Genomic DNA, 22,605 nt, shown 5'->3' on the forward strand with positions numbered 1-22,605 from the left:
CTGCCATCTGCCTGGGGAGTGCTACCCGCTCCCATCCCTGTGGTACTTCTGTACGGGAAGGGGTGGGGTGGGGGGACACATTTCCTTGGCACTTCATGGGCTGGTTGGGGACAAGGGGAGGGGCTTGGAGATTGGCCATAGCCAGGCTATGTGGGCATGGTGTGGGGAAGCAATCCAGGGATGAGGAAGGGACCCACCTCGTGGCTCGTCGGTAGCAGAGAAGGATTGGGGGTTGCAAGGCCTTAACCTGGTGAAGCAGCTTCGGGCATGGGGCCACCTGGGGGTTGGCTTTGTGGCTGGCCTGGCTGCCTCAGCTGGGTTGGGGGGTGGATAATGGAGCCTTTCCCCTCCAGGGTCCCCTCTCCACGCTGGCCTGGGACCACAGTGACTAGAGTCATTCCTCTGGACAGCTGTCTGGTGCCCTGTATGAACTGGGTCTGGGGGTGCTGATCCATAGAACCCACCACCCACCATTGACCACCTCAGCAGAGGGCAAGGATTGAATGGGCCATGGAGACTGAAAGAGAAGCCTGAACTAGGCAGTCCAGATTCCCAGCTTCTCTTTATGTCCTGAGGAGGGGGTATGTTTTAATAGTTGGAACTGGGAGCCTGATCTCCTGGGTTCCATTCCCAGCTCTGCCACTGACTTGCTGCCTGACCTTGGCCAAGTCCATTCACCCCACGGCCCCCTACTGCTGGGCTGGCTGAGATGTGACCTGGAGGGGTCAGCGGAGGGGAGCTGTTCCCTCTTGCTGAGACTCATGAGCGCAGGGGAAGACTCCAGCCTTGTTTAAATATTAAACCAGTGCAGTCTTGGAGGAGGCGGGGACACCAGCTTCACCTGCCTCTTCACGCTGTACCTTGCACCGTCGCCACAGCCATGAAGCAAAAGCAAGGTAAGGAGCTGAGGCTTATGGCGGGGGGTGGGAAGCAGCTGGGGGAAAAGGGGGTTGATTCTGAGGAACCTGCCCACCACCCCCCGTGCTCCCCACACACAACCAAGGACCTGTGGCTTTCTTCACAGACCTCTGGTGGGGGTGGGTGGCTGCAGGGATTCTTGGGGGTCCTGGTGACATCTGGAGAGACAGATGACTCGTTATTTGGGGGTTCTAGGCAGCCCCCCCAGTTCCATGGGATTGTGGGTTCTCTAGGGCTGGCTTTCTCGGGCTGGTATTTTGGGGGCTGAATGCATTATCCCTGAGGAGTTACTCTCTGCTCTTGTCCCTAAGCCCTATTGCCCTCTTGTCCTGCCTCTCGCAAAGGCTCAGGCCTGACCCCTACTGGCCCTGAGGACAGTGCGTCCCTGGCTGTGAGCACCACAGCTCAGGCCTTGTTTCGTTCCTTCCTCGCTCCCCGGCCAGCTTCCTGCAGCAGCAGGCCAGGGTGGGCGGGGTAGTAAGTACCCAGTTAAGTGGAGGTGAAGGCTGTGAGATGCGTTCTGCTGCTCAGAAATGCAGAGGTAAGTGCCACTGGCTAGAACGGGTCCAGACTGCACCCCCAGAGCTGCTCCCTGCTGGTTGGACTCCTTGCACTGAGCCTCAGTTAGCCAGCGAGCAGTGGCAGCACTTCAGCTATTTCTTGGGGCAGGATCAGGGGGTCAAATTCCAGTCCCTGACAGCCCCTCCACCCGCAGATGCTCCAGGTCTCCTGTATCCCCTCTCTCTTCCCCACACAGTGCATGAGCCAGGGCTGCCAGAAGTCACGTTCTTGGCGGGCTCCCCTCTGCTGTGCCCTACGGGAACAGGGGAGTAATATTTGATGCTACAGGGGAAGGCCGTACAGCACCCTCTGCCCCTCTATCTGGACAGTCTGGATGGAGGGGTGGCCCGGTCAAATTTCAGTGACGTTGAGATGTCACAATTGGAGCAATACTGACTAAGTTGAGAGGAACGCTGCTTAACCCCTTCTCTCCCGCTGGCTCCATGGCCTATGCAACTTTGAGCAAATGCAAACACCTTGCAAGGGCTGGGAGGGACGTGTTCACACATGCCCCTGACTCCTTTTACTCCCCCTACCCTCTGCGCACACAGTTGGCTCCACAGCAGAGAGCTGCTGCTTAGGAAGCTGTGGTCCTACAAAATGCGTCTGATTCATTGATCCCAACTTAGGTTTCCTGCTCCCCTCCACCCCCATTTCACCTGGTTTGGGGTGGGGATGGGGTGGATGGAGCAAAGCTGTGTTGTGTGTGCTTGTGCTTCCCCAGGGCATCCACCTCACACGGGCAAGAAGCAGGCACGAGGGTGCACAAGGACAAGGCTCCCTCCCCTCCTGACAAGCCCAGGAACTGGCGTCCACCTGAAATGGGCGCTGGGTCCAGCCTGTGGGAAAGGAGGCACCTGAGCTGTGTTTGTGCCCATCTAGTCTGGGCTCTGCTTACAGCCCCTGGAAGGGGACTAGCCATAAGAGGCTGGGTCAGCGTCCCTGTGGGGCCCTCCCATGGCAGTGCCTTGGGGCATGTGCTGGAGCAGGATCTGCTAGCCCCAGGCAGGGGGTGGGCATGTGAATTCAGTCCGGGAGAGGTGGGCAATGTCACGGCTACTAGAGAGACCGTCTGACCTCAGAGCCTTTTCTTCTGCAGGACTTGAGGATACCAAGGAGCTAACCTTGTAAGTGCTGAGCTACTCCTGTATACTTGGGTATTGCTGGTCTCCTAAGGGTGGCTTGCTGGTCTCATGCCAACGGCTTCCTGTGCCTGTGTGTGGGAGTGTGACAATTCCACGAGCATGTGGGACTTCACAGTTCCCAGGGGCTCCTGGGAACTTCTCGGGCACAGTGAGGACCCCCCTTGCTCCAAAAGCTCAGACCAAAGGCGAATCTCCCCTAGCTGTTAGCAGTATGGGGGCCGTGACATGCAGCTGAGTAGTTCTGATTCAGAGGGAGGTGGTGTACAGACACACCAGTCACCCATTGCAATAGGAAGAGAGTGCTTTTCATGCAGGACTGGACTCCTGGTCTGCTGCCTCTGGCTGCAGCCAATATTGGATGCTACAAGGGAAGGCAGCACAGCACCTGGCTGGTTCTGCCATGCTGCATGGCAGGGGTGTGAGGAGATTCCTTCCTGACCCCTGAGATGGTCATCTCACACCCTGAAGCCTCCCACTGCCTTGCCCTCCAGGGTCCCTCGCCCTCCCCTCCATTTCTATATGATCACTGGAGTCTGTGGGCAAGATTCTCCCAAGGAAGAAGACAGCAGATGCATCCCCCTCCTGCCTGCTCCCCTAGAAATTTTGTGCTCCCAGCAGGATGGGGCTGGGATTCCCCACAGCAGGGGCCCAGGCCAGCTGCTGCCCGTGTTGCTGGGGTGTGATGTCATGGCACACTGAGCTGGAGTGGGGCCCAATGGGTCTGACTGCTGTAGATTGACTTTGTTTCTTCTCTTGTCATTTCAGGAAATTTGAATTCAACCCCAAAGATGGGATTGATAACCCAGCCCTGTCACTGGCAGAGGACTCCGGTAAGCGGCAGCCCTGGGCTTGCTGTGGGGTGGGGTTGTTCCTCTTCACGAGCAAACAGAAGAAACTAGGCCCAGCAGCATCCCTTCCCTCCAGGGCCAGGCTGGGGGCTGTGTTTGTGTGGGCGGGTAGGCGGCGGGTGGACATGACCTGTAGTGACACCGCCCACCAGCAGGCCATCTTGCAGCCCCATGGGTGACCAGAACTGTTCATGGCTGATGCTTCTTGGGCACTTAGATTCCATGTAAAAGGAGAAGTCCCCTCTCCTGAGCCCTCCATGTTTGAGAGACCTGCCAACAGCCCTCCCCGCCACACACACACGGATTGGAGACCCTTGCCTGCACTGCACCCACACCCCTCTGTAAGCGGGGACAGAGACCTGGATGGAGGCCACCTTGCATGCAATCTTTTTGTTGGGTGGGAGGTTCAGTGAGTCTCTTCTCTTCTTCTGGCAAAACCAAACCAAGGGAGCCCTGACCCCAGTGACCCTCCCCCCACATGTAGAAGGATGAGGAGAAACCACAGAGGGGACAAGTCCCTGCTTGGAGGCAATTGCATGCAGCGGGATGTGCATTCACATGCAGTGAGGTGCGCATGTGGATCCATATGCACCCACAGTGTGATACGAATACCTACGGGCGCAGACACACGAGACACGTATGTGTCTACATGTACACAGCGGTCCAGGCAGGTGCATAAGCACAGGCGGACATGTGTATGCAGACGCATGTGTCCTGACACTATCTATATGATATGAATATACAGAAGTGCCTGGGATAGGTGCACAAAGACGCAGGGCGGAACACACACAGGCACGTGAGCGTTCAGCTGGTACAAGACTGAACAGAGACTAGAATCCCACCTGGCCCGGAGGAGGGGGAATCCTGCCTCTCTCTAGCAAACCTGAATGGCTGAGACTCCCCAGAGGGGGTGTTCATGGGAAGGGAGGGTACCCCAGTTTAATAGCTTTACACGCTTACTGATTCCCCACATACTGCCTACCCATGTCCCCCTCCACGGTGGCAGCCTGGGTACCACGTGGCACTCACAGGCTCTGTTCTCCCCTCAGATACAGAAGGTGCAGAGAAGCCACGGTTCTACCTGCTGACCAAGGGCGATGGGGAGAGCTTTGGGTTCTGCCTACGTGAGGAGGTGGGGTACAAGGGGCACATCATCCGGCAGGTTGTGTGCGGGGGGATGGCCCAGCGCAGGGGCCTGCAGGATGGGGACCGGATCCTGGAGGTGAACGGTGAATATGTGGACAACATGGAGCACTTCAGGGTAAGGAGTGGGCTGGTGGGCAGGGCTGAGCGTCGAGGTCTGTGACTAGCGCCAGCAGCTCAGCCTGGTTAACGGGGTGAACTGCCATGGGGCACTGGCTGCCCCACACTGTACCCTTCTGATTGTCCATGGTAGGAGCCAGCAGAGACCTGGCATGGGCCTGAGCCATAACATCTGGCTCCAGAACCGAACTCCCCTGGAGCTCCAGTGTATTGGGATCTGGGCTTTGGTTCAAGTCTGTCTCCCAAGAGCGGTTGGGTGGCTCCCGTGAAATGAGTTTCCTGGGCCTCAGCTCAATTCCTAATGTCCACAGCATGAAAATGATCACTCCCCCTGGCCCCTTGCTGGCAGCATTAGCCCAAAGCGTGGGCAGGCCGTGAAGGCACAGCCCCCTTCTCTATCCTAGCAGGGGTGAGTCACATTGGCACAGCAGGGTTGGGAAGCTTGTCTTGCTGCAGCCCAGGTTCTCCCTGTCCTGTGGCCAAACAGAGAACTAGCGTCTCCAGGACTGTCCATTTAGTTCCATCTGCCAGCATGACATCCCTCCCGAGACCTGTGTTTGGAGCCCCCGGCCCTGGGCCCATGTGTGTGGGCTCTCTTGCAGGTGGTGCAGAAGATCAAGGCCAGTGGTAACCAGGTGGCTGTTGCAGTCCTGGATGGCAATGCCTACGAAGTCGCAAAAGCCCTCGACAAGAACCTGGCAGAGCTGCTGCCAGGCCACACCAGGCCACGGCTCTGCCACGTCGTGAAGGACAAAAGTGGCTTCGGCTTCAGCGTTTCAGCTCCAGAAGGTAAAAGAAAACGTCAAAACCCTGCCAGTGCTTCCTGTGTGTATTCCACTGCCTGCTTCCATTGGCAGGGCCAGCCGGGCCTCCCGGTGCGGGACGCTTCCCCGCACCAGAGCCAGCTGGGCCTCCCAGCACTGTCCCATTCTCTTTGCTCTGCTCTCTGTGCAGGTGTGAAGGGCACGTTCCGGCTGTCGGTCACGAGCGACGGCCCAGCGGATAAAGCGGGTGTCCCCTCTGGCTCCTGGCTGCTCGAGCTCAACGGGGCCAGCGTGAGGAACTACACTTACACACGGCTCACCAGGAAGGTACACGCCCAGGCATAGCGTCCCACTGCCAGGCTGTGACCTGCGGGGCCGCCTGGTTGCGGACTGGCCCGAGTCTCCCCTCATGTCCTTGGAACGTGTCTGTCAGACACTTGCTGCCTTTTGCCTTACTAGATCCCATTTCCCTCCCACCCACCCATCACTGAACTCCTCTCTGCCCTGCATCGGGCCCCCTTCGTCTGCCTCTCTGCTCCCACTCACCATTCCTCAGTCACTGTCCCTCTGCCCTTCCTTCACCTCTGTTCTCCTGTCCCTGCCTTCCCTCTTCATCTGCCTGTCCCTCCCTCACAGCCTTCATCCTCTTCTCCACCCCGCTCCCCCTCACAATCACACCTCATCTAAGGCAGGCAGTGTCTGTCTGACTAAAGCAGGGGTAGGCAACCTATGGCACGCGTACCAAAGGCGGCACGTGAACTGATTTTCAGTGGTACTCACACTGCCTGGGTCCTGGCCACCGGTCCGGGGGGCTCTGCATTTTAATTTAATTTTAAATGAAGCTTCTTAAACATTTTACTTTACTTTTACTTAAACATTATTTACTTGACATACAACAATAGTTTAGTTATGTATTATAGACTTAGAGAAAGAGACCTTCTAAAAACGTTAAAATGTATTACCGGCACGCAAAACCTTTAAATTCGAGTGAATAAATGCAGACTCGACACAGCACTTCTGAAAGGTTGCCAACCCCTGGTCTGAAGTCACAGATCCGGTCACCTTCCGGCTCCACACTCAGCAGATGGCAGTGGACAATTCCCAGGGGACAAAGGGCCCGTCACCCTGGAGATTCCCCACCAGGTTAATGCCTGGTTGTCCCCACATTCCGTGCTCTGAGATCTGGCTCCACAAGTTCCGATGTGCATGGTAAAGGCACGATGCCCAGGGCTGTCCCTGCCCCATGGTCTCCAGGCTTTACCATGGCTTATGCCCTGCGGGAGGGTGGCGGGGGGCCCTGTGCTGATTCTAACCAGGCCCACGTGGCTCTCTGTGTGCATGTGTTTCTTTCGGAGCCAGCTCAAGCAGAGTGGCAGCAAAGTGACCCTGCTGGTGATAGATGCCAAGTCGGAGGAGTTCTACCGGCTGCAGGGTGTCAGGGTCATAGCTTCCATGGCCGATGCCGCCACGCTGCCCTTCAAGGCCAGGAAGCTGCACATGGTGAAAGGTCCAGACGGCTACGGGTTCCTGCTGAAGGAAGAGAAGCGCAGTTCAGGGATGATGGGTAAGGCGGCCCAGGATGGGGAGCTAGGGCTATCAGTGTGTATCGCAGAGGCCTGGGAGCCATGAGTTCTGTTCCAGATGCTGACCCTGACTCCTTAGGGACTTGCCCAAGGTCACTCATCTACCTCAGTTTACCCATCGGTAAAAGGGGGATATTGTCCCTAATCCCCTCCTGCCCATGAGGATCAATGCATTAGCTGGAGAGGGCCAGCCCCACAGTATGGACCCTGTCAGTAAAGAAATTTTAACTTCTCTCTCTCTCTCTCTCTGTCACACTCACAATTTTCCTTTTCTCTCCTCTCCTCTTTCTTTTTTCTTCCTCCCTCTCTCTCTGGGTCTGGCCCCAACACGTGCAGGCCAGTTCCTGAGTGAGGTGGATACTGGGCTGCCAGCCGACAGGGCGGGGATGAGGGATGGAGACCGGCTCCTGGCCGTGAACGGTGAGGGTGTGGAAGGGCTGTGCCACCAGGAGGTGGTGGACATGATCCGCGCCGGCAGCAACCAGGTGACGTTGCTGGTCATCGATCCGGATGGAGACAAATTCTACAGCTCGGTACGTCCCGACAGGATCGTGGCGCAGTGTGAGGGCTGATGGGCAGCAGGGAGAGATGCCAACCCTGCCCTTTTTGGGGGCAGCAGCCCCACAGAAATTCCTCCCTGGGCACCCTCTGCCATTCAGTGCTGGGGCTGGGTCACTATATGCCCATGGCCATGTGGGATGTCAAAATAGAGGCCTCGGGGATGCTCTCCTCTGGCTCAGGACCCCAGGAGCTGTGAGGCTCAGCCTGCTTGGTTTTCCAGATTGGGTTGTCCCCGCTACTGTTCTCTGAAGATGGGCACCCATCATCGGGCACTCACACCATCCCAGGATCCCATCCCAGCATGCCTCGGGGAAATGGCGCGCCAGTCGGCACGCCCCGCCTCTGCCACCTTGACATGGGGCCGGAAGGGTACGGATTCCAGCTGCGGACTGTCGCCGACAAGCCAGGGATCTTCATCACGCAGGTAACTCCCCTCAGTGCCCCTCGCCTCAATGCCAAGGGTGGGCCAAATGATCCCAGTCAGCTTCAGACCCCCACACATGGAGCCTAGGGGCTCCAGATGGCACTGTCCTCTGGCATGGGTAGCTCACAGGGCTCAGGCTCCCTGCCCGGCACCCCTCACCCCCAAGGCAGCGACTGAGCAGGGAACAGGCCTCTGTGTCCCTGGCTGTCCATGTCTGGCATCCTGAGCTGCATCCCCAGCTGGAAGCAATGTTTGGTGGGGTTGAGGGGGTGGGAGTCAGGACTCCTGGGTTCTCTTCCCAGTTCTGGGAGGGGAATGGAGTCAGGGGGTATAGCAGGGCTGGAGGCTGGGAGCCAGGACTCCTGGGTTCTCTTCCTAGCTCGGGGAGGGGAGGGGAGTAGTTACAGCAGGGGGCTGCGAACCAGGACTCCTGACTTCTAGTCCCATTGCATTCACTAACTCGGCCGTGTGTAAAGTGCTGTGGGATCTTCAGTCGGCTGGCACTGGGCAGAACCACCTAGTGTGGTTATTAGAAGGATCAGCCGGAAAAGCTTTGCCTCCCAGGGCTGCAGTACAGCCTGCCCACCCTGGACAATGGGCGTAGGAGGCCCTGAACGGACAACACCCCATGCTGGTGGTTGGACAGGTAGAGCGTGACTCCCCCGCCGCACCCACAGCATGGTCAGGAGCAGGGGTCTCTGACCCAGCTCTGTGGCCTGCCCGTTGGATTGCATGGCTGAGAAGCCGGAGGGGCGGTGAAGGCTGAGTATCACCTGAGCAGCATGGCTGCTGTCTCCCAGGTGGCCGTGGGCAGCGGCGGGAAGCGAGCAGGCCTGAAGGAGGGGGACGTGGTGATTGAGGTCAACGGGAGGAACGTGGAGCAGGCGAGCTACGAAGAGGTGCTGGGGAGGATAAAGGAGCGTGGCCAGCAGCTGACGTTGCTGGTGATGGAGCAGGAGCAGCTGAGGAGCTACGGGGAGATGGACCTCGCTGTCACGGCTGATATGGCAGAGGGCGGCGATGCTGCTGCCAGGGCTGAGGCCCTGCTGGGTTCTAGGCAGGTGAGTGTGAGTAAGGCTGGTCCTGCACCTGCCTTCTATGTATCTCCCCAAGCTCCACATCGCCCTGCCAGTGCATTCACCTGGGGTCAAGACTCTACGGAGAAGCCAGAGCAGGAGTTGTCGTATTAGCCCAGGCAGGCCCAAGAGCCAGGCCAGGATGGTTCGCTGTGGGGTTTAGTCTCAAGCAATGGGGCTCCCTCCCCTGCCTGCGAGGAGATGGTTCCAGGGGAGCCCCTTCCTAAGGTTCCGCTTTCCTTTCCTTAGGGCTTCCCTGCACTGGGGCCTGTAGCCGCTGGCAGAGCTGGAGTGCTACAAACAGCCCTGCACTGGTGTGACTCCTGTCTGCACCAGCCCAGCTACGCCCAGGGCTAAAACCTCAGTGCAGATAAGGTCTCAGTCGCTCCTCCGGGCCTAGGGCTTGCTAACTCTTCTCCCTACCAGGCGTTTGCGCCCTTCCCATGGCAGGAGCTCTCAACAGCCACGCTCTTCCCTCCGCACCTGGGATGGTTTTTCATTGCTTGCTGCTCTCCAGCGTCCCTCCAGCTCGTCAGTGACTCGTTATTCAGAACAAATGCGACAGGCCAAACTCTGCTCTGTTGCCTGGCTGTAATTGCCTAGAAATCAGTGTAGTTGCTCCAACTTACACCATTGTACATGGGAGCAGAACCTGGGTTGGGAACACTAAGTGAACTTGCTCCACCTTCTAGCCCCTGGTGTAAATCTAGAGTCACTCCATTATCTTCAGTTGCTCTGGATTTACATGGTTATTAGACTGAAATCAGAGTCCCTGTCTTGCTATCTGGCCCCCAAGCCACATGGGGGGGATGCCAGGATGGGGGGAATCCCAGGGGTGACAGAAGTAACCAAACTGTGCTTGACCCACCCCTGCAAACTGAGTGAGACAGGGCAGGTGAGAGCAAAGGGGGAGGAGCCTCCATGCAGGTGGGGCCATGGTTTTAAAAACCTCTTCACTGTCCCACATGCCACCTGGAACCCCCACCTCTGCTGCTTCCCCAGTCTCCCTTTGGACGGCCCCTATGCTCAGGGTCTCCAGAAGGGCCACGTAACTGACTGGTACTGACACTTCTCTGTTCCACGCAGGGGCCACGGTGTGAGGAATGGAAGGGACTGAGCCAGTCATTCTAGCCACTCTGTGCTGGACCCGTGGTTCTCAGCGCAATCCCAGCTCTGGAGCGGCTTCAAACCACAGCCCAGACCAACCCTGGACACGCGATTTTGCACGCATGATAACTTGCACTTTGATTCTTCCCTTGATCTGATTTCCTGGTGAGCCGCTGCACCAATCAGCTGATCTTGGGACTTTAAAGCTGCCACTTCTCCTGAGATTGGACTCACAGATTAAGGGCAGGCCCAGCATGGGAGCAGGGACCAGAACAGGTGAGGTCAGTGAAACAAGGAGGCCCAGGGGCCTGCACCTCAGGGAAACCAATCACCCACCTGGCTGAAGCTTCACATCAACTTTTTATTAACAGACACAGTGGCACCATGTGTAACTGAAGGACAATCGTGTCTCTTCACCCCTTTTGCTGCTAGCACTGGCTCTACCAAGGAGTTGTACCTGGGGCACTGCAACAAAGCATGGAGGTTTGGAGACAGTAAAGCTGCTGTATTGGGTCCTAATTGTGGCATTTACAGTTAACCTCTCCAGCTGCATAGTTTGGAGAGATGCTGAGGTTAACGGCAGTGAAACCCTGCCTGCCTGCTGAGAGGTTGTGGCCCAAGAGATGCAAGGGGCCGGGCTGTCCATTAAGAGTGGAGAATTAGCGGGGGGAGGAATGGCAGCAAGTTATATGCTGGGGGCCCAAACCTTTTGCTGGTGTAAAGTGGAGTCAGTTGCATTGTGGGGCTGGCTCTAGGGACTTGGGGGGCTGGTGGAAAGTCTCCTGGGAGAAGATGTGGGAGCATTTGGCGATGTTTAACCAGAGGCAGTGGGTTATTGCTGGCATTGCTTTCGCTGGGGCCTGGAGATGACTCTGCCTGGCTGGGCGGTTATCTTTATTCTAACGCTGTACAGATGCCAGCAGCCTCCTCATCTCCCCTGCCCAGGCTGAGCTGGGCTGGAGAGGACCTTTCGGCGGGTCAGAGACTTGAATTCCACCCAGGTACCTCTCTGACGTGGGCTCTAGATGCCAGTTGGCAATGGGGGAGAATCCAGGCTAGCTCCTCAATCTGCAGGGGACGGGGCCACACGTGCCCTCCACTGCTGGGAGAGCACAGCCCGCCTCTCAGGAGCACTGTGTATGCTGGGGGTTGGGGGAGCAGAGGGTGGGGTCAGCAGTTGCATGGCATGCAGGGGCCAGGGCCCCAAATGGTTACTCCCTTTGCCTGGGGCCTGACCTCCATTGTGTAAGTTCCCAACTAGCTCGTTGAGGGTCTGGCCCCTTGTGTTGTGCTGTGCCCCTCCCCGACCTTTCCTTCTGCAAGCCCCAGCCCAGCTGCTGCCGTCCATCCCTCCTGCTGCACCGGAGCTGGCTGCCACTTCCTCCTTCTATTCTCATTTTACACAATTAAAACCATTTAAAAAATTTTACCTAAGCTGCTCTGAGAAGCAGTGAACCTGATGGGACTCTCGGGGAAGGGACAGGAGGTTGGGGGCAGCGGGAAGGGCCGGTCTCAGCAGAGAAGCCAAGGAGCAAAGGGGGCAGGGAGACTGAACTGTTCTCTCCCTGCTAGCTGGGGGGCCCAGGCCAAGGTGAGCTGGGCATGGGGCCGAGAGAGCTGCACTGGGGCTGGAGGACACCAGTCTCCAGGGCTGTTGATCCAGCTCCTTCCCCTAGAGCTAAGTCCCCCTTCCTCCCACACTCCCCCCAGTTAGGAGAATATCTGCTGGCCCTGTCAGGCAAAACACCCCAGCTGCCACTGCTGAGGGGTTAGTGGTTGGCCATGCTGGGGGGTCTTCATGGCCCCTTGCCCCAGTGTAAACCAGGGCCCTAGATCTCCAGGGGATTGAGCCCGAACTCTCGCAGTCTCTCCTTGTGCTCCATGTGCATGGCTGTGGCTTCCTTCTCCCAGCAGCCCTGGGCGGCTGCCAGCTTGGAAAGGACTCGGTCCAGGCTGCCCTGGAAGGAGAGAGCAGAGAAGCAACAGGTGAAGAACAGCTGCTAAGGGGGCACCTCGTCTGGGGCAGGGGGTTAGGGGTCTAGTGGGGAGGCTCTGGAGCTGGGTGCCTAGATGCTGCAGGGGGGGACACTCTGGGAACACCCGGAGTAGATACCAGCAGGTAGCCACTCTTAACTGGAAATAGGACCCCCAGCTTTGTGGAGCAGGGCTGGCAGGTTCCTCTAAGAAGAGGGAGAATCTTCCAGCCCAATCCCTGGCCTGGTCCGACTGGGCTCTCCCACCCCCCAGGCATTGTGTCGGACGCCTGGCGCAGTGACTCACGTGCAGGATCTTTTCATACTCTGTCTCCATGGCATTGATTTTGCCCTGCAGCTCGGCGATGGTCTGGTCCTTCTCCCCCAGCACCTGCTCTCTCTCTGCCCGGGCCTGCTGGATATCCTCACGGCACGTTGCTGGCAGGGAGAGAGACCAGGCAGTGAGAGGAGGAGGGCAGTGGAGTTGGAATGCTGAATAGCTGCAGGGGATGGCAGGCAGCAGAGCCCAGCACAGGAGCCTGGACGTCACAGCTGCAGGGGGTAGGAGGTGAAGAATCAGGACTGGAGCTGGGGCTGGCCTGACCTTGAGGGCAGATGAGCAGGTGAATGCACCACAGCGATTGTGTCAATGACAAAGTGCCCTCTGCCCTGGGCCCAGGGTGCCGGGCATCAGCATCACATTTTTGGCAGTGTGTGGAGAGAGGGCATTCCCTAAACAGCACCAAGACAAGCCCAGGGGCGAGGAGCTCACCCAGGTGAGGCCCAGCAGTGTTGAGACCAGTGCACACCTTGGGAAGGGGTTGAGAGGCTTTTCCCAAACGGGGAGGGGAACTGGCATGAGACAGTTTTGGGGAGGGAAGAGTGGGGGAGTTCCAACCCCTAGGAACCACAACGTCAAAAGCTCCATTGCTATCTGACTGCAGCAGGTGGTTCCTGAGCAGAGAGCTCTGGGTAGAGGTGGTTTGTCACTCAGTGGGGAAAGGGGGTTCTGCATGCGGGATTTCCCTACAGCTGATGCATGAGGCAGAGCAGAATCAGCTCGCTCTCCTAGCACTGCAGGGGTTATGAGGGGTTGGGGAGGGCGGGGAAGAGATCTCCTCCCAGTGATGTCGGCAGAGAGTGCAGGGCTGAGAGGTGCCCAGGCTATGAGATCAAAGATGGGATCCCGCTGTTTACTGTTCCCTTTGGACGGAAGAGGTCCCAGCCTGGATTCCAAGGGCCCTACTAAGCCTGCAAGGGAAATGCTGCCGGTCCCAGAGAGAAGCACATTCCCAGAATTGCCATTCAGCAGGTGACAACGTGTCTCAGAAATTCCCTGCTGGCCAACGCGCGTGTCCCCAGCGGCCTGGATCACCTCCCTCCATCCCAGAGTGTCAGGCTGCCCTACCGAGCTGCTCCTGTAGCTGCTTTGTCTCGGTCTCCAGTTGCTGTATGCGGGTCTCTGTCTGCCGCTGGAGCTCCTGGTACTGCCGGATCATCTCTGAGCGTCCGAGGGCACGAGGATGGGGAGAGGAAGGTGCCAAACATGGTGACTCTTCAAGAGGGACAAAACTGCACCCCAGCGGGCACACTTCCCCTCCTGTCTGTTACAGGCTCTTCTCGGGGCCCATCACTGCCCCCTTCTGTTATATTTCGATCCTCACCCCGGGAGGCAGAGCATGGCTGTTACCCCATTTTGGGGGTGGGGAGACTAAGGGACAGGCCCATGGTCTCACAGGGAGGCTGTGGCAAAGCAGGGGATTAAACCCAGGTCTCAGGTTAACCACTGAACCATCTGTCCCTCTCGGCCCGGCCGAGGGCCTCCTTGTGAGGGACATCAACTCCTCCCACCAGCACCAAAAGGCAGGGGGGCTGTATGTGCAGACGAGAGCCCCAGGGGGGCATTTTGCCTATAAGGCCAGCTGCAGGGAGCCAAAGCAGTGTAGGGTTTAGGTACTGCCCCCACACTGGCTGAGCGTTGCCTTCAAGAAAAGGCCCTGGCAGGGGTTAGAGCTATTGAAGAGGGAAGCGTTTGCTAATGGAAAAGGCCAGTGGAGGCCCTCCACGTGACGGGAGTCTAGAGTCCAGACCTGGGGACAAAGGTTACGGCTCTTCAGCCCACCGCTGGGGGCGCGTCGGCCCCCGACTCAGAGGGTGCGTATGGCCAATAGAACCAGGGGGGCGCAGCTCTGCAGGGATGGGCAGCGGAGGATGTGAGGGGCCTCCGAGGGACAATGCAGCCCCATGTAGGGATGGCTGTGGGGGAGCAATGGGAGTTTGTCCACAAGCCCAGCTTCTTTGGGACAACTGAAAGCAGGCGCCGGGTCTGGCGGGAATGGAGCACATGGCCTTCGGCTGCAGCTGCCTCTGCCTGCCTAGGAAGAACTGTGGGGGTTCAGGCAGCCCTCAAGCTTTGGCCAGCTGTAGCCGCCCGCTATCATCTCCCAGTCGCTTCCCCACCAGGCGGTACTGAAGAAGCATGGAGGGGTTCCCTCTTAAAGCAGCAGGATGCCACACCCCACAAGCACTAGGCAACAGCGCCCCACCCCCTCACCTTCGTAAATGTCTTTCTTGTCGTCCCGTGACATCTCCAGCTCCTGCTCCAGCTCCAGCAGCCTCTGCTTGAGTCCTTCGCTGTCAGCCTTCGCCTGCCTGGCCACGTCCCTCCGGAGGGCTGCCGGCCGTGGAGATGCATAGCTCAACAGAGAGGATGGAACCTCCTCCCCTCCCCTGACGCGCTGCCCCCCAGGTGGATACCCGGCAATGCTGCCCCCGGAGTCTGTGACTTTGGGGAAGGGACACCCCTACACACTTCCATGTGAGAGCAGGACTGGATCCAAAGGGAGTGCGAAGGGCCACAATACCTGGCACTTCTCTACCATCTTCCGTGCCTCGTGCTCAGAGGGCCGCTGCTAACGGTTATGAGCTGAGCTTCACAGCACTTGCACTGGAGCCCTCTGGAGCTGCCCGGGATGGTGGTGATTCAGTGCAAGGTACCAGTTGTGATCACAACATCGGGGGTGGGGGGCGATGTACCGCTGGACGTGCCAGCTTCCAGCACTGATGGAGAACCAAGGTCTTGACCGCCTGTGGTCACCAATGGGCCCTTGCACTTTCCCTGAGCACTAGGGCTCAGATACTCAAAGGAATTTAAGCACCAAACGTTCACCAATTTCAATGGGAGTTAGACACTTAAATACCTCTGAGGATCTGGGCCCAGGTTACTAACCCTGATTGACTGGCCAAATTCACAGATTCAGTCATAGATTGTAAAGCCAGCAGGGCCCAGTGTGATCACTACGTCTGAGCTCCTTGCTAGATGGGCCATACGACTTCCCTGAATTAACGCCAGTTTTGAACTAGAGCACATTGTTTGTACATCAAGACTGGGTGTTTTTCTAAAATTCTGGTGGTGGAAAAGCAGCCACCACAACCCTTGGTAAGTTGTTCCCATGGTTAATTACCCTTGGCCGAGTACATCCTGCTTCCCTAAAATTCTCCCTTGCAGTTTCAATAGCAATCGCAATTTTTTCTTCACTTCCTGTCCTAAGCTGTTGCACAGCATCACTGCACCTTGTGAAACAGAGGCTGGGTTCCACCCCAGGGGTGGCTGCATTCCAGGGGTGGGGGAGGGACTCCTAGGCATAACCTATACAACAGTTTGGAAGGCCTTCAAGTGGAAAGGGGCTGGGGAGATACAAATCAATGGGCCTGACTGGTCTCACGTACAATGGCAGAAACCTCGCTGGTGTTACTGCTGATTTACACTGGTGTAACTGAAAGCAGCACTGGGCTCGTTACCATGAAAGCAGAAAGTTCTGCAGAGGGATAGTGATTGATCCCATATGGGAAACTTGGTGGCTTCCAGCAGTTGTCTCTCCTCTGAAGGAAGAAAACTCCCCTCAGTCCAGTCCTCCACCTGTTACCAGTCCCCGCTGTAGCAGGACACATGTCCCAAAGAAAGAGATGAGGCTTTTACCTAGGTGCTCTTTGAGGATGTCGACCTCCAGGGCTGCTTTCCTGTATTTCTCCTCCACTTCATTTTCTGCAGCAAGCGAGTGAAAGAGAGACTGTTATTGCCGATCTGACGCAGAGGATGAGACAAGCTCCAGGTAAGCATGGCCATGCACGAGACTGGAATCCTGGCTCCTCACCCACCCTGCAGCTGGATTTTCAAGGGCTCAGGAACAACAAAGGGCCAGATTTTCCAAAGATCTCCACTCCCATTTAAGCATCTAAATAAGAGCCAGATTTTCAACAGCGCTCAGCCTCCAGTGACTCCTGCTATGACGCTTAGGGCCAGATTTTCAAAACGGCAAGGGCCTGACTCGTGCCAGGCAGGGGAGGGTGCTCTTTGGACAGTCTGGCCCATAGCACTCGCCTACCCTCCTGCCATGTGAAAGCTAGGAACAGTTTTGCATTTGAATCAGAGTTGCCTCAGTGTAGGAACCACGGCCTGTGACCTATCCCCTGGGTCATCAATTGGAAAAAAGCCAGGGCAATGCTCTAACGGTTCCTGTGCCACTTTTGGATGCTCCCCTTGTGGCAGCCATAGGGAATGCATGCCTGGGACTACCCAGAACATTTCCCTTGGAATCGGGCGGTTATATTTCATGGACATTGGCTAAAGCAGGGTCTCCTGGATGTGTACGTGCTGAGGAGGTCCCTCCACAAATGTGTGCCTAGCAATCTTCCAGCATCCTGTCCCTACCGCACAATGCCATGTGGTTCCATTTTAAAGGCCCAGCGGGAGAAGTAGGGGCCTGGGAGGGCCACTCTCTTTGATTCCTAGCTTCCGCCTGGCTTGGGAGGTTATTAAACCACTTAGGAAAGGCCCTCAGATGCTGCTGCCTTCTGTTTCTCATCAGAATGTAGGAGCGGCTCCAACAGCGAGGGCGCAGGGGGAGAGAGGATGAGACAGCACTAGAGCTGGACTGACACAACAGCGTTCCCAGCTTGGGCTTCCTGGAGCCAGCAGCAAAGCCAGCCTCTGGCACTGTGCGTGGGACACCGGAGTACAGAAACAGGGATGAGGGACTCTCTTCCACACTCACCTGCCACATTCTTCTTTTTCTTCTGTTTCCCTCCTTTCTTCCCTTTCCCTCTGTTCCTGGGGGCCATTGTTTGCGTTTTTTCTGCAAATAGAAATTGACAAGATGTATTGACGCCCGTGCTTCATGGTCTTCCCCAAGGGCAGCTCAGTACAGAATTGTCTGTGCTGGCCGCTGTTGGAGATGAGGTAGTGGACTAGAGAAGCAATCCAATCTGGCAAGTCCACATAGCAAACTTAAATGTACGTTGTGCCTGGGATCCAGGCCTGGTGGGACCACAGCATGCACCCTGATCTTGGGCTGCACCTTCAGGGAGTGGGAATGGGGGTCTAGGAACAGCTAAAAGGCTACCCAAAATAAAGGAAAAGTAACTGTCCAGTGACCATTCTGCACTGGTTAAAAGAGGCAATTACAGAGCAGGTCACTGATGTTCCTTCTGCAGTGCAACTGATCAAGCACTCAGAGCCAGGGTAGTGTGAACCAGTACAACAGTCCTACCCCTAGCCTCAGGCATTTGCTTCAGAGCAACTGTCTCTGTATTCAGCCTCCCCAGCTCATTGTATCAGTGTAATTATCCCAGCTCTCAGCCCCAGTGCACCAGCTCCAAGGCAGTGCAGTTCTCCTCCGTCCCACTTTTAGGCTCTGATTCTGATCTCTCTTGTGTAAAGTGAAATAACTCCACTGAAGTCAATGGATATGTTCCAGATCTGCACTGCTGTTAACACAGCTCGGAATCCAGCCCTCAGGGCTCAGCCCAAGCTCTGTTACACAAATTCAGCTTAAGACTTTAGAATTGCGCAGCATCCACAAATGTGGCCTCCACAGCACCTTGCAGCCTTCACAATGGTCTCTCTGCAATGCTGCAGCACCCTTGAGCCCCGGATCTCAAACCACTTGCTATCAGCTGGGGCCAACGGCGACACAGACAAGGGAAGTGACTCACATTGGGCCACAAAGGAAATCAGTCTGGACTAAAATTAGAGTCCTGACTCCCAGACCCTGCCTCTGACCGTTAGGATCCACTCCTCCTGCTCATCACATGCAACCACTTTTTCCATTTGCTGCAGTAAAAGCATCAGTATTTTGCTTCTGTTTTTGCTTACGTAGATCTCAGCGGAGCTCCAAAGGGGAAAGGCTTTTAAACAGTAATTTCCGCTCAAGATACAATTAACTCCCCCTGAATACCTGGAAGTGAAGAGCTTATTATTTCTTGATATGCCGCAGTTATCCAACAGGAAATGTAACCAACTCTGTGTGAGTAGCACTGGGCAAGCCAATCAGCGGTGAGGAAAACCAGTGGCTTGGTGTCTGGGAGCCTATCCTGGCAGTGCAAGACAGGAGCTTTACATTGCTAGGCAGCAGGCCTGTTTGCTGCTATGGTGACTAAGGGAAGCTTGGCAGAGATGATCTCCAACAGGAGGGTTAAAGCACAATCAGGAACTGGCAGATTTGCAGCTAGGCTGCCTGTGAGCCGTCAGAGAAAATGTGTCCTTTACAGCTAAGGTGGTGAAATGGGAGAAGACATGGCAAACACCGTGTCGCTCCGTGTGTCGTACACACATACACATACAAACAGTCCAACAATGGCATACCGTGACATGCACCGTCACACGAATGCACAGAGTCATGCTCAGTCTCGCTCACACACACCCTTTCTCCAGTTCAACATGCAGCATTGGCTGGGAAAAAGCCGACAGTTCTTGGGGCCTTTTGTCACTGCAGAAATCTCAGAGCAATATTGTGCAGCTGCATTAATGGGATACAGCCGAATCCCCTAGACCAGAAAGGTAACAGACCTTGAAAGCCACAAAGAGGAACGGCCCTAATATCAAAGCCTAGAGGGATTTTTTTTTTCCAAACTGATCGTTCTTGTGCTTAAGGTGGTGGCACTTGCTTTAGGACTTACACGTAAACACAGCATTGCACCCAGGAGTGTGGTTCCACAAGGGGTGAACGTGCTTTGCTTTCCGTGCAATATGGCCTTGGTCAGGTCACTTCCCCTCTCTACAGTTTCTCCATGTGTCCAAATGAGGATCAAAGTCATCCACCACCCAGGGGGAGTGTTAATGGCCACAGCGCATGTAGAAGATACAAAGTTTGATGCAATCTGAGCCAGTTCTTTGGCTGAAGTAAGAGCTAGGCGGACTGATGCTGCCTGAGGCTCTAGCTCTAAGTGTTTTACCCTCAATAGGTCAAATCCCAAGCCTTTACTCTGCTCTGAAATCACAGGAGTTTTGCCTGAGTAGGGGCTTCAGGACTGAGCCTCACATTTGTTAACTCTGGATGTATTACTTTTGGCAGTGCCTCCTGAGCTGCAGCGTCGTCACTGCCCCAGAGAATGCAGGAACGCTCAAGCTTTCAGCTCATTTCCTCCAATCTGTTTCTCTTGCTTTTACACATTAAGCACCTAGCTCTCCTCTCTCATCCATTGGTGTCAAGCAGAGTAACTCCATGGATGTGAATGGAGTTACAGCAGGGTAAAGCCAGGGTGAGATCAGAATCTGTCTAACCAATGGGCCAGATCCTCAGCTGCTGTAGAATGGCCCAGCTGGGCAGATGATTTTTCCCTTGTTGAGGATCTGGCCCAATATATTCTGATCTCACACTGATTTTGTATCAGTGTAACTCCATTCACGTCAGTGAAGTAGTGTCTGATTTACAGCGGTCTAACTGAGAAAGGAACTAGAACCTAACTATCAAATGCAATCCAACTATTGTATCTAAATCTATCCACCACCCCTCTGTCCTTCAAACAGGCTCCACCCTTCTCTCCAGCCAAACCCTATTCTCCTTAAAACATACTCCTTTGCTTTACTTTTCCTCCTTCTCACCAATCTCCTCGTCTCACCCTCCCGGTCCTGCACTGTTACCCTGAGTCTGGGGTTGTTTAGCTTTTGTCATAAGCTTTCTGGGGCAAGGAACATGTATTAGGCCATGTCTCCAAAGCACCATATAAATCCATGGCACTATGTCAATAGTTAATAATACTTACAGTGGATGAGTACATACATTGACACTATATTGAATGGTACTGTAAAGTACTGCAGCAGTTTAATAACTGTACCAGGTCCTTTTCAGATGTAGATTCCCAGCACTTTACAAGCATCATTACCCCTATTTTACAAATGGGGAAACTGAGGCACAGATAAGTGAAGTGACCAAGCTCACAAAGTAGGTCAGTGACAAAGCTCTACCCTCACTTTAATTCTGGTTAAATGATAAGACCCTTACTGGAGATCTGAATGATGCCGGAGGCAGATGTGCCAGTAACACAATCACTCCATGTCTGCAGGGTTTGGCCTTTTTGGATTAGATCTAAAACCAATTCCAGTCCACAGGAGTCTTTCTATGGATCTGAATGGGGTTTGGAACAGGTCCATAGTGGTGGTTATGTTTTAGCCAACAAAGAGAGCCTAACCCCCACAAGTTCTGTCCCTGGGGAGTGGTGGCATCATTGGGTTGCCTGTGACACCCTGTGGTGGTCACATGGGTTTGAATATTAGCCAGAATGCATTAGTATCTAAGGGGAAAAGCCTCAAGAACATGGCACTCAATTGATGTGGAAATATTTGAGGTCAGTATAATCCTTAGGAAAACTCTCCCAGGTACTTAAAGCCAAGCAGGGAGTTGTCTGTTACAGAAATATTTACCAGCCCCCGAAGGGCAATGGAATAAAGTTTGTGAGTTTCATGTTAATGTGCATTGATTTATAGGAGGTGAGCTGGCGTATCCCCCCCGCAACTGCAATGTTTGAAAGCAGTCCATTGGCCTGTTGGTACAACACGTCGGATCGGGGAATGAAATGGAATCTTTACAAGGAATGAACATCCCCAGAGCAGAAGGTCAACATGAGGTTAGTGAGAATGAAGTGGTGCTTAGACCGTGAGCTGATCTCCTGGGCAGGGGGAATTTCACTTACCGCAATGAAACCGTTGTAGCTCCAGGTTTGGTGGAAGGAATTGCACAATACATTGTTGCTAGATAAGCAGTGCACCATCATGCAATGTGTATGCAACACCTGTGGCGATATAAGGCAATGCACCACAACGTAGAGCATGCCTGTGAAACGTTACTGTGGCATAAGGCAATGGCGACACAATGTGGGCACACAACGCAGTGTTGTGGTATAACCAAACGGCAGGGAAGTTGTAACCTGTCCTGTAACGGGGTGGCCTGCCCCTTTAAGGGCCAGGAGGGCTGCAGCCACTCAACCCTGTTCAGGTAGCACTGTCCTGCTATATGTGTGTGGGGTGTTGGTCTGAGGGGGAAAGCCTGCCCAGCAGCTGAGGATGACTGGGGAGGGGAGTAGATAGACTGTGCCTGGGGGGTTAGAAAGCCTCTAGGAGCTGTCTTCGGACTGTAGCCTGCCACAGCTCTTTGTAGGCGGGGTGGGGGTAGACTGGATCCAGAGCCCAGGGATCCTTAAGAGAGGTTCTTGCAGCTGAGCCCTGCTGGTAAGGAAGAGGGCAGGGGGCTGGGCTGAAGAGTCCTTTGGTTTGTGCTTTTTCCTAAGGTCTCTGTTACCCTGGAAGGGGTTGATCTCTCTACAGTGGGAGTAGGTTGAAGAGTGTGGTGGGGAAGCTGGGGTATAGTAGCTCCAATTTCATACTATGACATGAAGGGGTGCTCTGAGATGGTGTGTCTTGAACATGTTCCTTGTACAAACTATGCAGCAGTACATGTCCTTTCTGTCCTGCAGGAAAGTTGCCACCGCTGCTAACTTGCAAGCAATTTCCACTGTTACCATGGAATAGTTGAATTTCCAAGCGGAGGCAGGAGAAAGGAAGGTGCTGCTCTGAGTCATTTTTCCAGAACATTCCAAAAGTGGACTTTACAAAGACAGAAGAGATCCACATCCCCAGAAAGGACACAATTTAATGTAAGCAAGTACTAGGATGTAAATAAATTATTTATTCAAACTAAGTTGCAAAAACTGCATTGCCCAGTTTGCAGTATTTGATGGGCCTTCCTCCTTAAAGCCTCAGCTCCTGGAGTCATGTTATTTTCTGAGAATCTCAGTTGTTATTTAAAAGTAAAAACTAAACTTTTAGCCCTCATGGCTGTGGAGAAAAACTTCCTAATGTTCCCTTAATGTTCAAAAAACAGAAGGCAAAGAAAAGAACCCAACTTTTAAAACAAACACGTTATTTCTTTTTTTTAGCCAATTTCATGATTTTTGATTACTTGCAATACTGCCAAAAAGTCACAGTTCTACCAGCTTTGCTCTTCTCCCCTCATAACTCCCTCTGTAATCTCCCTTGAGTGTTTTCAGTTCTGTTTTGCACGTATTCAAACTTGCTCTGACCCATTGCAGAAGCGGGTGGGGGAATG

The 22,605-nt window shown here is 54.9% G+C and overlaps 2 protein-coding genes and 1 long non-coding RNA gene across 6 annotated transcripts; 2 read left to right on the forward strand and 1 right to left on the reverse strand.

The window, feature by feature from the left end:
• Positions 1-146: 146 nt before the first annotated feature.
• On the forward strand, positions 147-10,366 carry PDZD3 (PDZ domain containing 3). Of its 2 annotated transcripts, XM_039496885.1 has the most exons (11): positions 147-896; positions 2,579-2,606; positions 3,390-3,454; positions 4,522-4,733; positions 5,338-5,524; positions 5,690-5,826; positions 6,859-7,063; positions 7,419-7,615; positions 7,864-8,067; positions 8,868-9,128; positions 10,230-10,366. In XM_039496885.1, the coding sequence occupies exons 1-11, from the start codon at positions 881-883 to the stop codon at positions 10,272-10,274; spliced, it is 1,557 nt and encodes a 518-aa protein (XP_039352819.1). In that variant the 5' UTR covers positions 147-880; the 3' UTR covers positions 10,275-10,366. The 2 variants fall into 2 exon arrangements, with proteins under 2 accessions (XP_039352819.1, XP_039352817.1); XM_039496883.1 differs by lacking the exon at positions 147-896 and having other exon boundaries at positions 2,414-2,606.
• An 83-nt stretch (positions 10,367-10,449) lies between these two features.
• On the reverse strand, positions 10,450-18,428 carry CCDC153 (coiled-coil domain containing 153). 3 transcript variants are annotated; one of them, XM_039496886.1, is made up of 7 exons: positions 18,378-18,428; positions 17,278-17,358; positions 16,203-16,268; positions 14,778-14,897; positions 13,632-13,724; positions 12,531-12,775; positions 10,450-12,208 (listed from the first exon to the last, which is right to left on the reverse strand). In XM_039496886.1, exons 2-7 carry the CDS (start codon positions 17,342-17,344, stop codon positions 12,080-12,082), a joined length of 720 nt encoding a protein of 239 aa, XP_039352820.1. In that variant the 5' UTR covers positions 17,345-17,358; positions 18,378-18,428; the 3' UTR covers positions 10,450-12,079. The 3 variants fall into 3 exon arrangements, with proteins under 3 accessions (XP_039352820.1, XP_039352821.1, XP_039352822.1); XM_039496887.1 differs by lacking the exon at positions 18,378-18,428 and having other exon boundaries at positions 12,531-12,661; XM_039496888.1 differs by lacking the exons at positions 12,531-12,775; positions 18,378-18,428.
• LOC120375884 lies at positions 15,935-22,197 on the forward strand. Its single transcript, XR_005586858.1, has 3 exons — positions 15,935-16,335; positions 20,988-21,127; positions 21,974-22,197. It is a non-coding gene; the product is annotated as an uncharacterized LOC120375884 (long non-coding RNA).
• Positions 22,198-22,605: the final 408 nt, after the last annotated feature.

The sequence above is a fragment of the Mauremys reevesii genome, linkage group 12, assembly GCF_016161935.1.
Source record: "Mauremys reevesii isolate NIE-2019 linkage group 12, ASM1616193v1, whole genome shotgun sequence".
Lineage (NCBI taxonomy): Eukaryota > Metazoa > Chordata > Testudines > Geoemydidae > Mauremys > Mauremys reevesii.